The following is a 16772-nucleotide window of genomic DNA, read 5'->3' as shown; positions in this document are numbered from 1 at the left end:
AAAAAAAAGACGAACTCATGTTTTTGGTTCTTATGTTTCTCATGACTTGTAAAGTTGGGAGAAGGGGGTTCTCAAACCCTTAATTATCTTCTTGTGTAATTGAATAATAAGTAATTGTTTTATATAATAAATATCATCACAGATAATAATAAATTTTAAAATTAGTATTTTAATAATTTACAAATAAAATATAATACGATTTGAGATGACAATTGCTTCATTTATTGATAAAGTTAAAATGTAATAGGCGTCATGGAAGCATAAATTTTTGAACAAGGTTAATTGTTTGTGTTTAATTAGTTAAATATGTTCTAACTTCTATCTCAATTTATCAATGCAAGCTCTTTAGCTATCCGAGTCGATTTGTAATTTAGGGTCGGCTCAAAGGTAATTAAAGCCACCCAAGTAAGGGTTTTCGTTTTAGTGATTTAGTAATTTCATTTTTGTATTTAGACTTGATTGTTTTGTATTGTGCCTTTTTCATTATTCCTATGTAAAAAAAGGACATTTTGACCTAACCTTTAAAAAAATTAATAGAGGTAATAGTCTTTAAAGTTTAAATACCTCATTTTAGTATCTAAGGGTTCGTGACAGATATAGGTAATTTTTTCCAGATTCAATGTGTCCAATATTTAGTAATTCATGATAAACTATAAATCAACCTTCAAATACTTTCCCCACATGAGATCAGATATGAATATAAATGAGATTAGAATATTGTTTAAAAAGATACTCCCTCCATTCCTTATTATAAGACCTTTTACTAGGGAACAAATGGAGTACAATAGAAATCATAAACTAAAAAAGTATGTATCACATCGATTAATAAACCTGCAAACTAAGATGTCTTGTTCTACATCATAAGTTAATTTCCTCCCCCAAAGAAGTCTCCATATTATGTTAGTAAAGCAAAATATATATAGTGCCAGCAGCCTTATTGCTTTTTAGTTTCTCTAAATCCACAACTTTTTTCTACAAGGCACAACATATTTTACTCCTCCCATGCACAACCTAGTTACAATCATGTTCGAACGGCATAGTACGGTTAAAGCTCTCTTTAACAAGTATTAAAGATTGCATTTACATGAACTTGGACTTAATCTCTGCTTAAATCAGAAGAACCTATATATCTATCTCTGTTAATAAGGAAAAAGTGATCATAAAGAAACCAAAGTTATATATAGCTATAATATTAACATCAATGAATTCTTTATCTCGATCATAAATAGGGAAAATGAAAAAATAAAAATAAAAACAGCAACAACAAATTCGTATAGTTCAAAGTCCAAACCTTAATTAAAAGTAATAATTTTCATCCACAACATCAACACTAGCAGAGCAAGCCAAGAACCTTTGAAAAATCCGAAAAACAGCAGAGCAAGAAATCTCCTTAGCTTTCCTCCAAATCAAACACTTCTTTTTCTTCTTAGCCTCAGGCTTTGTCTTGTTCCCATTCCCCTTCACCTTGCCAAAACATTTCTGAGTTTTCTGAGGCTCTTTCTCTTCTTCCCTTGAAAACGTGTAGCTTCTGAGGTACAATCCCCTGCAGGAAATGCTGTCCACCACCCTGGGGTGCCCGTAAATCTGCGACGAACCCTTTTCTCTGTTGGAATTGGAGCTCACCGACCTCACGAACTCCGCGTCCGATTCCGGCCACTTGTAGAGGTTCACGTAAGTGGCCCGAACCGGTACACGCGGGTCGCGTGTGTCGTTGATGCAGTTTGATATGCAAACAGAGGCCATCTTGTCTTCTTTCTCTGTTCTGAGGTGAACTCAGTTTGCTGCAGGGGATCTTATAAATTGCTAATTTTTTTATTTTTATGAAAAAGGGGAATGAAAAGCTTAAATTGCAAGGAAAGAGTGTGGAAAGGAAGGAAAGAGAGAGTAATTGAATGGATTCATAGTGGGAGTTATCATGTGTGATGATTTGCAATGACTGTGTTTTCTTCTCAATTAGTTGTGTGTTTTGAGAGTTTGTGTTGGTGTTATCATAATTATCATGGCACTCCCTGCATATAAAATATGCTGTCAAGACAGAGGCCAAGAGAAAGAATCATGTTTTCTTCTTTTATTCTCTTTTGCTTGCTTCTCCGTTACTTGATGATGTGACTCATTTCATGTTTATTATTTGTTATTATTATGATAAGAAAATAATTTGTTCATATTAAGAATTTAAGTATGACTTTGTGTCTTATATTAGGTAAATATGGGCGAGACGAAGATTTTATAATAGATGTGACTCATGAACCTAATGTTAAGATTTTGAGTAAAAATGCGATGTCTAAATCTATTATTGGTGTCTTGTCTCATTCGTTCATTAGTGTATTGTTTCATGCTTTGGACTCTCCATGTCTCCCCAACAAGTGGTATATGAGTCTGATTGACGACTTATTGTATCGAAATTCTACTTGGTGGTGTGGCCGGGAAAAATGTATATGCAGTGAAGTGAACGACGGTCCAAGTATGGATAACTTCCGTTGAGGAAGAGTATGGCGATGTGATAGTGACTTGCACTTGGTGGAGAGAATCTTGAGAATTTAAGTGTGAGTTTGAGTCTAACATTGGTTAAATATGAGTAAGGTGTGAATTTTATAAGATATGTGTCTCATGAACTCAATGTCTTAAAGTTTTTAGTAAGGATGTGATGTGCAAATCTCTTGGTGTCTCATTTCATTGATGTGTGGTCTCATGCTTTGGACTCATCTATCTCCCCAACAACAATTCACACCAAAATTTGAGCTTCATCTTGAGAGATATAGAAATGGAAAAGATAAAAATGACTTAAATGATGAGTTTTTTTTTTAATATGCAAAGAATATATATTGATTAAGCACAAGGGGTGCTAACCCATATACAAAGAGAGGAAAGAAATTAGCAAACTAGTGAAAAACTACAGCCTCAATAAAGATAGGCCGGCCAAAACGCACCCCTCAATTACAATAAACTTATGCAAAATACAGTTGGTAGCCATTGCGCAAAATCCCTCAAAGCGTTAGTAAGTCAAGCCTGTGTACATGTTGCAGCATTAAACCAGCACCTGATGCTCTTTTCCACACCAAACTACCAACTTAAATGATGAGTGATGTGATGTGAAAACAAGGAAGAGCTATAAAGGGGTTATATTTTGAAATTGTGTCGAAACATGATGAAAGTGAAAATGATCCTATGAACAAATCAAAGTTGTTATAATAAATATCATTTTCAGCCTGAAAATTCCAAGAGAAAAATAAAATGGGAAAATTTGGTATCATTTTTTCTTTCAAAAAAAGAAAATTAATTTATAAAATAAAAAAATTCTTGCCATTTGTTTGAAATTGTTTTTAAATAGTTATTAATTAATAAAGGGAATTGTTAAGCCAAAATTACAAGTACTACAATTCTCGACACCATGGTGCAAAAGTGGTTTCTCGACAGAAAGGGTTGGGCGAAGCCGGCAACTCAGCACACGATGTCCCTCAAAGACAAGTTAGTAAAAGCCATAACTCGACACACTCAGAAGATGAAGAAATCTCGATCATCTTAATGGAAGAGGCAGTTACCGAATAACAAGCAACTACAAGCACGTGCGTACACCCACGATGCCACGAATAGCAACGGTTGCCCACGACTCAGAACCATCCACGTGGCAATAGAGTCACGTGCGCGAAGACCATCGGCTAAACGTGGGGTATGGCGCCAAAATTCAAAACCCACGAAGCCATCGTGCATCCAAGGAAAACCGCCAAGAACATGGGCAGAAAGAACAATATAAATAGAGGAAGCAGCAGCAGAAGAAGAGGTTCCCAACTAAAAACTCTGAAAATTCACCAAAAGCTCTAAAAGTCCGCATCAATGAGACTTCGAGAGCAGAACGTGATGATGGAGGAGTATGTTGCAGAACCAACGCTTTAGTTTCCCTGCATTTCAGTTTGTTGATTTCCAGTTCTTGTGTGTAGCTTGTTTTGTCGAAATTTGCTTTCATGCTATTTTAGTTTGCTTGACTGTTTTGTAATCGACTCATATTCAATAAAGTCAAGTTTCGTTTGAGTTGTTTATTGTTGTCGAGAATACACTCGTTCACACACTACACTTTGGCAAAGCGTTTTCTCAAAAGGACCCCGAATCTAAACTTCCTTTAGTCGAACTAAGAGGATATTTGTTTACCAAAAATCCGTGTAAACAAATTGGCACGCCCAGTGGGACCGTTTTTGTGAAAACTAAGTTTTACAGAAGCATTTTGTGTGTTTGGGTTTATTGCATGCTATTTGGTATTTGCTACTTGTCTTGATTGTGATTTATATGCACCTGAGAAGTGGTAAGACTTTGAGTATGGCAAGTAATCGAGGAAGAACCTCTCCTCAAGGATCTAACGTGGGTAATCAGAGTAGCCCTGGGGGAAGTAGCGGTAACAATAATGAAGAAGTTTCTACTGGAATGGGGCATGGCACCAGTATGCCAACCCAGAACGTGGCAATTTCTGCAGTTGCAGAAATGCCTGTATCTACATCAGTACAGGCACAAATTGTTCCAACGATTACGAGGGACATGCCTTATGGTATGCCTACATCTATGATGCAAGGCATACAAGGCACGTATTCGACGTTCCCTGAAAATGTTCCCCCATTCAGCATACCCCCTTTTGGGGCAAATGGAACAATGTTAAACTTGGGAAGTCGAGTTAGTCCCCCTATTCCTGGATCTAGTTCACAAATTTATTTATCTACAGGTATGAATAATGGTTCACTTCAAGCCATTAGGCAGCAAGTAGATGATAGTAACCATGAAATGGTTAACATGCTATCTCGACAGATAGGTGAGCTAATCAACCCTGTGCTCCAAAATAATAATGCCAATAATCAGCATTTGGCACGACAGATGGATCGTTTGGCGACAGCCCTGGGGGCACCAGTCGAAATCCAACCGGCACCAGGGATTAACCACATCTCGTTGCCTAACCATGTCCCTGCCCCGGTGCGCTATCAGGCGCCGCAACACCAAGAGATGAGGGCAAACCCTTTGTACGAGGCAGTGCAGCCACCATTGCAAAATGTGTATATGGTAAACAGGGAAGAACACGCTGATGGTGTGCTAGAAAGAATTCGACACCAGAACGCTGGGGGGCAACAAAATGTTGCTGCTGTGGTGGAGCAATTGTTGAACCAACATGGTTTCAACGTGGGTTTCGCGAATAGACCCCATTTTGTGTCAGCCTTTACAGAGGAGGTTCTCGAATCAGAACTTCCTCGAGGCTGGAAGGTCCCCAAATTCACTAAGTTCTCGGGGGATTCAGGAGAGTCCACGGTAGAACACATAGCCAGGTACCAAATCGAAGCAGGAGACTTAGCCATCAATGAAAATTTAAAAATGAAGTACTTCCCGAGTTCTTTAACCAAAAATGCATTTACCTGGTTCACCACCCTCGCTCCTAGGTCAGTCCATACATGGGCTCAGTTGGAAAGAATTTTCCATGAACAGTTCTTTAGGGGAGAGTGCAAAGTAAGTTTGAAGGATCTGGCTAGTGTTAAAAGAAAGCCAGCAGAGTCTATTGATGATTACCTAAACAGGTTTAGGATGCTTAAATCCCGATGTTTCACCCATGTCCCTGAACACGAGCTAGTTGTTTTAGCCGCTGGTGGTCTAGAATATTCCATTAGAAAGAAAATCGACACTCAGTATATTCGAGATATGTCTTTACTCGCAGATAGAGTGAGGCACATCGAATTGCTAAAGGCCGAAAAGTCAGAGGAAAGGGCCAAGACTACTAAGTGGCCAAAGAAGGAGAAGGTAGCGTACATAGATGCGGATTCAGTAGGTCAGAGTCCATGTGTCTATCGAGAAGTCCCGGCGGACGTCGATTTGAATGACGTCAATCTGGCTGAACTTCATCCAGGGGATCCTTATGTTTGTAAAGCATTGAAACCACGTGAAAACAAACTTGGGGAGGAAAACCCCAAGAACACGATTCCTGCTGTGAAAACTTATACTTTTGATGTGGCCAAATGCGATGCAATCTATGATATACTTGTGTCTGATGGTTTGCTTGTGGTCCCTAAAGACCAAAAACTTCCTTCTCCTGAACAAAGGAAAGGGAAGAAATATTGCAAATATCACAACTTTTTTGGTCATTGGACCTCACAATGTGTTCGTTTCAGGGACCTTGTGCAGGGAGCATTGGACTCAGGAAGACTCAAGTATGATGAAAAAGTCAAAGGTCAAATGAAGATCGACTCTGATCCACTGCAGATAGCTGAGGCCAACTATGTAGAGCCCTTCTACATTGGCATGGTCGACATTTCCGAAAAGCTGAGTCTGGGTTTGACGCTGGGAGAAGTAAGAGAAGAAAACATAGCTGTCGAAGAACCAGAAGTTGAGAAAGAAGTGAACTTGGAAGAGGTTTACCCCAAGGCTGGAGAAACCCTTGTCGAGTTTCTATCCAGCAGCAAAAATGGCGAGAAAGAAGTTATGCTGTGCCCTCGATGCAGCGCTGTTTTCGCAAATCCGCAGCCAAGGCCTATCAAGATTCAGAAATGAAAAGGCATTATCAGAGGAAGGCTCCTGTATCCAGGAGACTGAAGTACCCTCACGAGGAGTGGGTCGAGAGAGACCAGGAACTCGATGGCCATAAAGGCCAGAAAGCAAGCAATAAAGACAAAACTTACCTCCCCAATGCTGGATTGCCAAGAAACCAATGGTTCGGGCCAGCGCCTCCAAGGCCAAAACCATACCCTAAGTGGCAGAAAATCGACTTAGGCCAGGGATCCTCTTACATCAACAATTCCCGTGTGTCACGAAGCTACTCCTATGGCTCTGGGAACTACTATGCTCCTGAACAAATGACCAGGACTCAGTTCAGGCGTTTTTTGAGGAAAAGGAAAGCTGAGAGGGAAAGAGGTGGCAAGTTCCGTTCACTATGGGACATAAAGCCAGAAGACAACTCTCGCAATGAACCTAGTGTGGCGTCGATTATCAACCATCTGGACCACGCCATCAAACAAGGAACAACCGTACCACCAAATCCAGCTAAGGAAAAAGGGAAGGATGTTGTCGAAGATGAGGATGAAGACATGCTCGAAGATTTCGACGACAGTGATGGAGAAGAGCTTAACATCATCTGCATCGTGTCCATCCTACCTGCAGAATTCGATAGAATCTCAGAGGTCACTGAAAGCGAGGAAGACTACCATGTCGACGACGAACCAGATGACAATCCTTTGTGTTATTATGTGATGCAGAGAGGATCTGTCGAAGATGAAAGAGCTATCTTCCAAAGGCCAACCGAGCAAATGAAGAGCCATTTGAAACCGCTATTTGTTTGGGCCAGAGTCGAGGAGAAGGGTGTTAACAAAGTCCTTGTCGACGGGGGAGCTGCAATCAACCTCATGCCCGGATTTATGCTCAAGAAGTTAGGTAAAACTGAAGCGGATCTAATCTCACATGACATGGTGCTTTCTGATTATGAAGGAAAGACAGGTTCTTCCCTAGGGGCAATTATGTTGAACATAACCGTAGGAACAGTAGCCCGTTCCACATTGTTCATTGTGGTCCCTTCAAAGGCCAATTACAATTTGCTGCTGGGAAGAGAATGGATTCATGGCGTGGGGGCAGTGCCTTCGACCTTACACCAACGTATATCCATTTGGAAAGCTGATGGAGTTGTCGAAAATGTACAAGCAGATCAAAGCTACTATTTAGCAGAAACAAGCTACGTTGGTAAGAAGAATTTCGAGAAGAGTTTAGCCACAATTGCTCCTTTAGACACAGTGGCTAGCCAATACTTTAACCCCTACTCAGAGTACTCAGTAACGTTGGATCCCATCCGGGGCCTAAACCTCAATGAAGCATGCAAACCTGATGCCATGAGTGGATGGCACAGTGATGAAGAGAAAGATGCCACTGTTGGGTGGCAAGCCAATGATAAAGATGATTAATTCGAGCATGGCTCGAATTTCGGCTTACGCAGCCGAAAACAAAATAAGAACGGCCTTGGAGGCCGAGAGGATGGCCAAAGAAATGGCTATAGATGAAGCTAGTGTCTCAATCCTGCCCGTCGAATTGACACCCCAGGAGGAGGCAACAACAAATAAGGATGACACGTGCATAGAAGAAAACGAGCAGAGTGCCGAGGAATGCGGATTCGAGGACCTTTGCAATCTGAGGCTAGATTGCATCTATGATGACGGCCCATTGGGCTTCGAGAAGCCAGTGGTCGATGTTTCCAAGAAAATGGAAGCGCAAGACCCTTTAGAAGAAGTGGACCTGGGTGATGGCTTAGAAAAGAGGCCAACGTACATCAGTGCTCTCATTGACCCGGAGCTAAAAGACAGATGGTGAAATTACTCAAGGAATTCAAAGACTGTTTCGCTTGGGATTACGATGAAATGCCTGGCCTCAGTCGAGAAGTGGTGGAATTGAAGTTACCCATCAAAGAAGACAAGAAACCAGTCAAGCAATTGCCCAGGAGGTTCCATCCAGATGTGTTGGTGAAAATCAAGGAAGAAATCGAAAGACTCCTCAGGTGTAAATTTATCAGAACAGCTCGATATGTGGACTGGTTAGCCAACGTGGTTCCAGTAATCAAGAAGAATGGAAAGATGAGAGTTTGCATAGATTTCCGAGATCTTAACGCTGCCACTCCAAAAGACGAGTATCACATGCCTATTGCTGAGATGATGGTGGATTCAGTTGCTGGTCACGAATACTTAAGCTTGTTGGATGGTTACTCAGGCTACAACCAAATCTTCATAGCAGAAGAGGACGTGTCGAAAACAGCTTTTCGATGTCCTGGTGCCTTGGGGACATACGAGTGGGTGGTCATGCCATTTGGGTTGAAAAACGCTGGCGCGACCTACCAAAGGGTAATGAATACCATTTTTCATGATTTTATAGAAACCTTCATGCAGGTTTATATTGATGACATTGTGGTGAAATCCCCATCAAGGGATGACCATTTGTTGCATCGAAGCAAATCCTTTGAGAGGATGAGAAAATATGGCTTGAAGATGAATCCCCTTAAATGTGCCTTTGGTGTTATTGCAGGTGATTTTTTGGGTTTTGTGGTGCATAAAAAGGGCATCGAGATCAACAAGAACAAAGCTAAAGCCATTCTCGACACTAGTCCACCAACCAGCAAGAAACAACTGCAATCACTATTGGGAAAGATTAACTTCCTAAGGAGATTCATTGCTAACCTCAGTGAGAAGACCAAGTCATTTTCCCCACTTCTTCGACTTAAAAAGGAAGATGCGTTCCGCTGGGAAGCAGAGCATCAAAAAGCGTTCGATGAACTCAAAGCGTACTTGTCTAGCCCACCTATAATGGCACCACCTATAAGAGGAAAGCCAATGAAGCTGTACATCTCTGCCACGGATGGAACCATCGGAAGCATGTTGGCTCAAGAAGATGAAGATAGCAAAGAAAGAGCCATATTTTACTTAAGCAGGGTGATAAATGATGCAGAAACTCGATACACCATGATCGAAAAATTGTGTTTATGCTTGTACTTCTCTTGCGTAAAGCTGAAATATTATATAAAGCCAATCGATGTAATGGTTTTTTCTCATTATGATATAATAAAGCACATGTTATCCAAACCTATCTTGCATAGTCGAATTGGTAAATGAGCTTTAGCCCTTACCGAGTATTCACTAACTTATGCCCCACTAAAGGCAGTTAAGGGACAAGCAATTGCTGACTTCCTGGCAGACCATACTTTGCCTCAAGAAATCATAACTTACGTAGGCATCCAACCTTGGAAGCTATTTTTCGACGGTTCTAGCCATAAGAATGGTACTGGGATCGGGATGTTCATAGTATCCCCAAGGGGCATCCCCACGAAATTCAAGTTTAGGATTAAGAGTAACTGCTCAAACAATGAGGCTGAGTACGAGGCATTAACATCAGGCCTCGAGATCCTGATAGCCCTTGGGGCAAAGAATGTCGTCGTAAAAGGGGACTCTGAGTTGGTAATAAAGCAACTTACCAAGGAATACAAGTGCATTAGTGAAAATCTAGCTAGGTATTACACGAAAGCTAGCAATTTGTTGGCCAAATTCGACGAAGCTAGGCTAGGTCACGTTTCCAGAGTGGACAATCAAGAAGCCAATGAATTGTCACAAATCGCGTCAGGATATATGGTCGATAAATGTAGGTTAAAAGAGCTTATCGAGGTCAAAGAAAAACTAAACCCCTCTAACCTCGACATCCTGGTCATTGACAATATGGCACCTAATGATTGGAGAAAGCCAATTGTCGATTACTTGCAAAATCCTGTGGGTACTACAGATAGAAAGACAAAATACAGGGCAATGAGCTATGTCATCATGGGAAACGAGCTATTCAAGAAAAACGTCGACGGAACACTACTGAAGTGTTTAAGTGAAGACGACGCGTTCATAGCGATCTCGGCCGTTCACGACGGGCTATGTGGTGCCCACCAGGCAGGAATCAAGATGAAATGGATCCTATTTCGACAAGGGATGTATTGGCCTACTATTATGAAAGATTGTATGGAGTATGCCAAGAGGTTCCAAGATTGTCAGAGACACGCGGGGATACAACATGTGCCAGCAAGTGAATTACACTCGATCATTAAGCCTTGGCCATTCAGGGGTTGGGCTTTAGACCTAATTGGCGAAATTAACCCATGTTCTTCTAGGCAGCATAAGTACATCATAGTGGCTATAGATTACTTTACCAAGTGGGTAGAGGCAATTCCTCTACAAAATGTGACCCAGGACACGGTGATCGAGTTCATTCAGAATCACATAGTGTACCGCTTTGGGCTACCTGAGTCACTTACTACAGACCAAGGCACAGTGTTTGTAGGCCAAAAGGTAGCATCATTCGCAGAATCTTGGGGTATAAAACTCCTAACCTCGACCCCCTATTATGCTCAAGCGAATGGTCAAGTCGAAGCGGCCAACAAAACGTTGATCTCCTTGATTAAAAAACATGTTGGTCGAAAACCTAAAAACTGGCATCAAACGTTAGGCCAAGTGCTTTGGGCTTACAGGAATTCACCTAAGGAATCTACCGGAGCAACGCCTTTTCGACTAGCATATGGTCAAGAAGCGGTATTACCAGCAGAAGTATATTTACAATCGTGCAGAATTCAAAGGCAAGAGGAAATTCCAAGTGAAGATTATTGGAGTATGATGCTTGACGAATTAGTCAATCTCGACGAAGAAAGACTATTGGTGTTGGATACCTTAACCAGGCAAAAAGATCGCATTGCTAAAGCTTATAACAAAAAGGTTAGAGCTAAGTCTTTTATGCTTGGTGATTACGTATGGAAGGTCGTCTTACCAATTGATAAAAAAGATAAACGTTATGGAAAGTGGGCCCCAAACTGGGAAGGCCCTTTTACAGTCGAGAAAGTACTTTTAAACAACGCTTATTCGATTAAGTAATTAGGAGGTAATCGACAAATGACGATAAATGGCAAATATTTAAAAACGTATAAGCCAACATTGCATGAGATAAACATCGAATAAGGAAGTAAAAGAAAATAAATTGCCGAACGCGAATGTTTTATTGAGTAGAATAGAGCATTACAACTATGGCAAAGGAATTTTAAAAGGGAGGGTTGGCCCTACAACTATTGTATCTGGCCCTAAGAGGCTCTATGCGCCCCAAGACATCCTCTTGTTGGGATTCCAGTCGCGATTTCTCCTGTCGAATATCCAGCTCTTCACGGGCAGTAGAAGAAAGCTTGTCCACCAAAGTTTTCAGAGCTCCCACGCTCCCCTCGGGGTCCGCCTGGCTAAGAGCAGCCTTCAACTCTTCAAATTCCTCCATCTTCTCGTCAATCTGGTGTTCAGCAAAGAACACTCGAGCAGTAAGCTCCCGGTGTTCTTCATATAGAGGTACAGCTTCATGCAGGAGGCTCAAGAACTCCTGAAGAGGAATTCTTACCGAGGCAATAATATTCCTCGAAAGAAGTTGGTTAATGAGCCCCGTAAGCTCTTCAGCCAAAGGAAGGAAAGAGTGCAACTCCCAGAATAAGTCTTGGTCAAAAGCCAAGTTCCGGATCTGGTTGAGAACACGACGGCTAGCCATGGCTGAAGGGATTTATGAAAGCAGGAAAAGAGTTCTGGAAAAGAAACAAGGGAGAGTTTGGAGAAGTTACTGAAAAGAAGTAACCAAAAAAGCTCTATTTATAGGGTAACAACCAAGGAATGCATTAATTAATGGCAATCAGTTGCCAACTCTTCATCTTATGGTTATAGGCCATGCAGATTACCACCACCATCGTGAATAGCTTTGGCTTTTAATGAACAAAGACTTGCATTGAATCAAGAAAACGTGGTATAAGATTGCAATAAATTGGTTCATTCCCCAGAAACAAAGCGACGACTATGTGAGGGGGTGCAAGGAAGTTTGAACGATGCAACAGTAAATGAATAGCCGTCAAAATAAATGCGTAGTGGAAACTGAAAAGACTTGGCAAATTAAACGTCAAATTATATGGCTTAGGTGCCAAAACCATTGTCGAAATATTACACGCAATTGGCATAGCCATGGTTAGAATAGTGCCATCATTACATATTAATAAAAAAAAAAAAGAGTCCTACAGCAGGGTTTTAAAAGAGTTCAAACAATCAGCAAAGGTGGCAATCTTGGCATCGAGACCCTTCTTCACAGCCTGATCAATCTCCAATTCCTTGATAATCTCTTCTGTCGAGATGATTAGAGCCTTGTAGTCTTTAGTAAGCACATCCAACTGATCCTTCACAGCAGGGCCTTCCTCGACCAAATCAGCTCGCTTTTTCTCCAGTTTGGTAATCTCTCGATGCAGCTCTTCAAGTTTGATGTCGACTTCAGAGATTTCATCTGCGATCAAAACCTTCCTAGCAGTGAACTTCTTGAAGTCCTCTTTCATTGCTGCAACTTGAGCTTTACCAGCAGAGACTTTTGCTTCCTTAAAGCTGACAGCTTGACCAACGTCCTTGACTTGATGAAAGGTGGCTGAAGCATCCACTAAAAAAGATCGAATGGTCGAGAGCACAAAGCATTTGAATCGTTGGAATCGAACGGCTGCGATATAAAAAAAAAATGCTTGGTGTCTTTGAGCTAAAGCAGTCGACAACCAACATTTTTGGGGGGCAATTGTTAAGCCAAAATTACAAGTACTACAATTCTCGACACCATGGTGCAAAAGTGGTTTCTCGACAGAAAGGGTTGGGCGAAGCCGGCAACTCAGCACACGATGTCCCTCAAAGACAAGTTAGTAAAAGCCATAACTCGACACACTCAGAAGATGAAGAAATCTCGATCATCTTAATGGAAGAGGCAGTTACCGAATAACAAGCAACTACAAGCACGTGCGTACACCCACGATGCCACGAATAGCAACGGTTGCCCACGACTCAGAACCATCCACGTGGCAATAGAGTCACGTGCGCGAAGACCATCGGCTAAACGTGGGGTATGGCGCCAAAATTCAAAACCCACGAAGCCATCGTGCATCCAAGGAAAACCGCCAAGAACATGGGCAGAAAGAACAATATAAATAGAGGAAGCAGCAGCAGAAGAAGAGGTTCCCAACTAAAAACTCTGAAAATTCACCAAAAGCTCTAAACGTCCGCATCAATGAGACTTCGAGAGCAGAACGTGATGATGGAGGAGTATGTTGCAGAACCAACGCTTTAGTTTCCCTGCATTTCAGTTTGTTGATTTCCAGTTCTTGTGTGTAGCTTGTTTTGTCGAAATTTGCTTTCATGCTATTTTAGTTTGCTTGACTGTTTTGTAATCGACTCATATTCAATAAAGTCAAGTTTCGTTTGAGTTGTTTATTGTTGTCGAGAATACACTCGTTCACACACTACACTTTGGCAAAGCGTTTTCTCAAAAGGACCCCGAATCTAAACTTCCTTTAGTCGAACTAAGAGGATATTTGTTTACCAAAAATCCGTGTAAACAGGAATTAAATAAAAGAAAATGATCCATCAGGCTAACAGTTATAACTTATAAAGTGTGTGTTTGGTTGATTGCTGAGCACAAATGTCCTTGTTCTTCTATTCAAAAGCTAAATTGTGTAGCTTCTTCTAATTTGGTCCAAAAATTAATGCTCAAAAGCTAAACTAAACACAGTAACAAATAGTCAAGACTAACTAACTGATTTAGCTAAACTAAACTATTCTTTCTTATTGAATTAGGATTCATGTCACCTATACAAGCATGAAAATGATAATCATAGTGAGCAAAAGACGTCTAGCTAATAAACATCAAAATATCAAATATACAATTTTATTGTAGTTTCTAGATAACAACAAAACATAGACATGTTGAGTGAGCAGTAATTTCTTACATTCTTCCATTTAGGCTTTAGAGATGTTTTGGTTAAAGTTTCTCATTAACTAGAGATATTAAAATATATATGATGTCACTCTAAAAGTTTATTTAAAAATGAAGGTTGTTAACTTGTTATACCATTTATAAACTTAATTGCTCATTTAATCAATGTGAAACTGTGACTCTCATTAAAAAGTCCCACTAAGTTGTGAGATATTGCGCCTAAATCTGATAGAACATTAAATGCAATGAATAGATTATTATAGAATTAGGGTAATTGTTTTATTTCATAAAAACAACATAATTTTTTTAGGTGACAAAAGGCATTATTTGCATCCGTCACTATCAGTTAATAAAATATGGGTTATCATGAAACTCACTAATCCAAAGCCACCGGAGTTTCGATTCAGAACATCATTCTTTCTTTGATAATGGAGATTGGAGAGGGTATACATATCTTTTCAATTCACAAGATTACCTTCCATATCATGATAGAATTAACAAAAGAGAAAAAGTTTGATGCACCTACACCGTCAACCAATCAGATTTTAAGGAGGTGAGAAAATCTCTTTTTTCATTTAATTTCTTTAATTGACATGTCACATCCTTGAAATCTGATTGGTTGACGGTGTAAAAAAACTTTACACCGTCGGTGCATCAAAATTAAACTCTTAACAAAAATTTAACAAAAATAACCAGATTACTTTAATTTGTTACGGAACGCAACCCGAACATGCACGCATGGAAGAAACAAGAATAGAAACAACGTAACACAAAACATAATGACCACAAATTAAGAATTTGATTATTGTCATATGCAAGCAGCTAAACACATAATAGTAGCACAACCTATATAAGACAAAAGAAAGAATATTAATCAAGCAATCTGGTTTTTCCTCCTTAGACTTCTGCCTTGTATATGTTATGAGAATTTTTCAAATCTTCTCATTTAATGCTTTTGTTTGATTATATAGAAAATGAAAAAGATAAAAATCTTGTGGTGCTTGCTGTGGTACCTTAATTTAAATGAGGGTGGGATACCTTAAATGATGTAAAATTTATTTATCTCCAAAAAAATTTAACTTTTAAAAGCCTCTAGCACCATCATTTATGAGCATTTTAGTAGATTATCTCAATATCTTGTCGTTCGCCAGACACCAATTTCCATATCTCACCTTTATTGTGGTCAATAACTCTCTTGTTCTTACATCGCATACATTTCCACTTCCACCACTAAATTCTGACTTAAAAAAAGCTGCAACAACCAACATGACGTCTAAGATTCCAACAAAAGTCAAAAGATCTAATCTCCTCTCTTTCTTTGCCCTTCAATTTCACATTTTCTTCTAGTCGGGGTACCGTACCCAAAAGAAATTCAGGGTACCACAGAATTTACCTAAAATCTTCTCCCGTGAGAAAGATAACTAGGCAAGGAGAACAAAATTAATTTGTGTTAATATCTCTTTTTTCATATAGGGTATTTTTTGTTTGAACCATGCACAACAACATTATGAGGAGAATTGTACTGGTCATATCGGTCCTACTTAAATCGAATATGATTAACTCTATAAATGGTACATTTTATTCATGTAATGAGCTCTAGAAGATGGATATGAGTGGATATAATCTTTGTAACTATTTATTTGTAGACTAACCCACTCCTATCCGTGCATTTGCGGGCCACGCGAACTGGGCCTAATCGGACCCATAAGTGGTGCGTGTAGCCAACTCTACATAGAATCTAGAGTATTTTACCTATGTTATTTTGACCAAAAAAAAAACCTATGTTATTGTCCTAGCTATCTGAATAGTCAAGACTCAAAAGACAACCAATACAGTGCCCTTCCCAGTTTGCCCCAAAAAGTTGGACTGGCTCACTATCTGTCTTCATACTTTCAACGCTAGCCCCTGAATGTTCAAGTGAAAGCACTCTAGTCTGAAATGTGAATGTTTTTCCAACCTTTGTTGGCCCTAACAACTCGTACTTTTGATACTTCAACCATGACTTTAATGGCCAGCTTTGACTTTAAAGTTCAATACACACATTCCCTTTATATTTTTTGTTTTACTCCCTTCTCCAACCACTTTCTGTTGATCATCTCGTGGTAGAAATCACCTTGCTCGGTGATGCTTTGATTCACATCAGTTTCAAGCACTTATTGAATTTGTCACAAGAAATTGTATTGGCATTTTTATTTTAATGTTTTGTCACAAGAAATTGTATTGGCATTTTTATTTTAATGTTTTGGAATCCGACCCTACCGAAAAGCGATTCACGGGTCTTTTCATACTTTTATTGACACCCGACAAAGAAATATAAAATGTAAGAAGAAACAAAGGAATATAGAAAATCATAAATGTTGTGTTACAACTTAGGAAAAAAAAATATGAATAATGCGAACAAAAAAAAAATTACCAAAAAGGGGGAAAAAAATTGGTATTTACAGGAATGGTGTGAATCTTAACAGCTTGGAGCTTGCGTGGCAAAGAGGGTGGATCCG

The 16772-nt window shown here is 39.8% G+C and overlaps 1 protein-coding gene across 1 annotated transcript; it reads right to left on the bottom strand.

Moving 5' to 3' along the window:
* Positions 1–1192: 1192 nt before the first annotated feature.
* Positions 1193–2038, bottom strand: LOC130732631 (uncharacterized). Its single transcript, XM_057584642.1, has one exon. It carries the CDS (start codon positions 1741–1743, stop codon positions 1297–1299), a length of 447 nt encoding a protein of 148 aa, XP_057440625.1. The 5' UTR covers positions 1744–2038; the 3' UTR covers positions 1193–1296.
* Between the last annotated feature and the right edge of the window lie 14734 nt (positions 2039–16772).

This window comes from Lotus japonicus, chromosome 1 (assembly GCF_012489685.1).
Source record: "Lotus japonicus ecotype B-129 chromosome 1, LjGifu_v1.2".
In the NCBI taxonomy this organism is placed as follows: Eukaryota; Viridiplantae; Streptophyta; class Magnoliopsida; order Fabales; family Fabaceae; genus Lotus; species Lotus japonicus.
The sequence above is the reverse complement of the archived record's forward strand: the minus strand, read 5'-3'. Positions and strand labels throughout refer to the sequence as shown.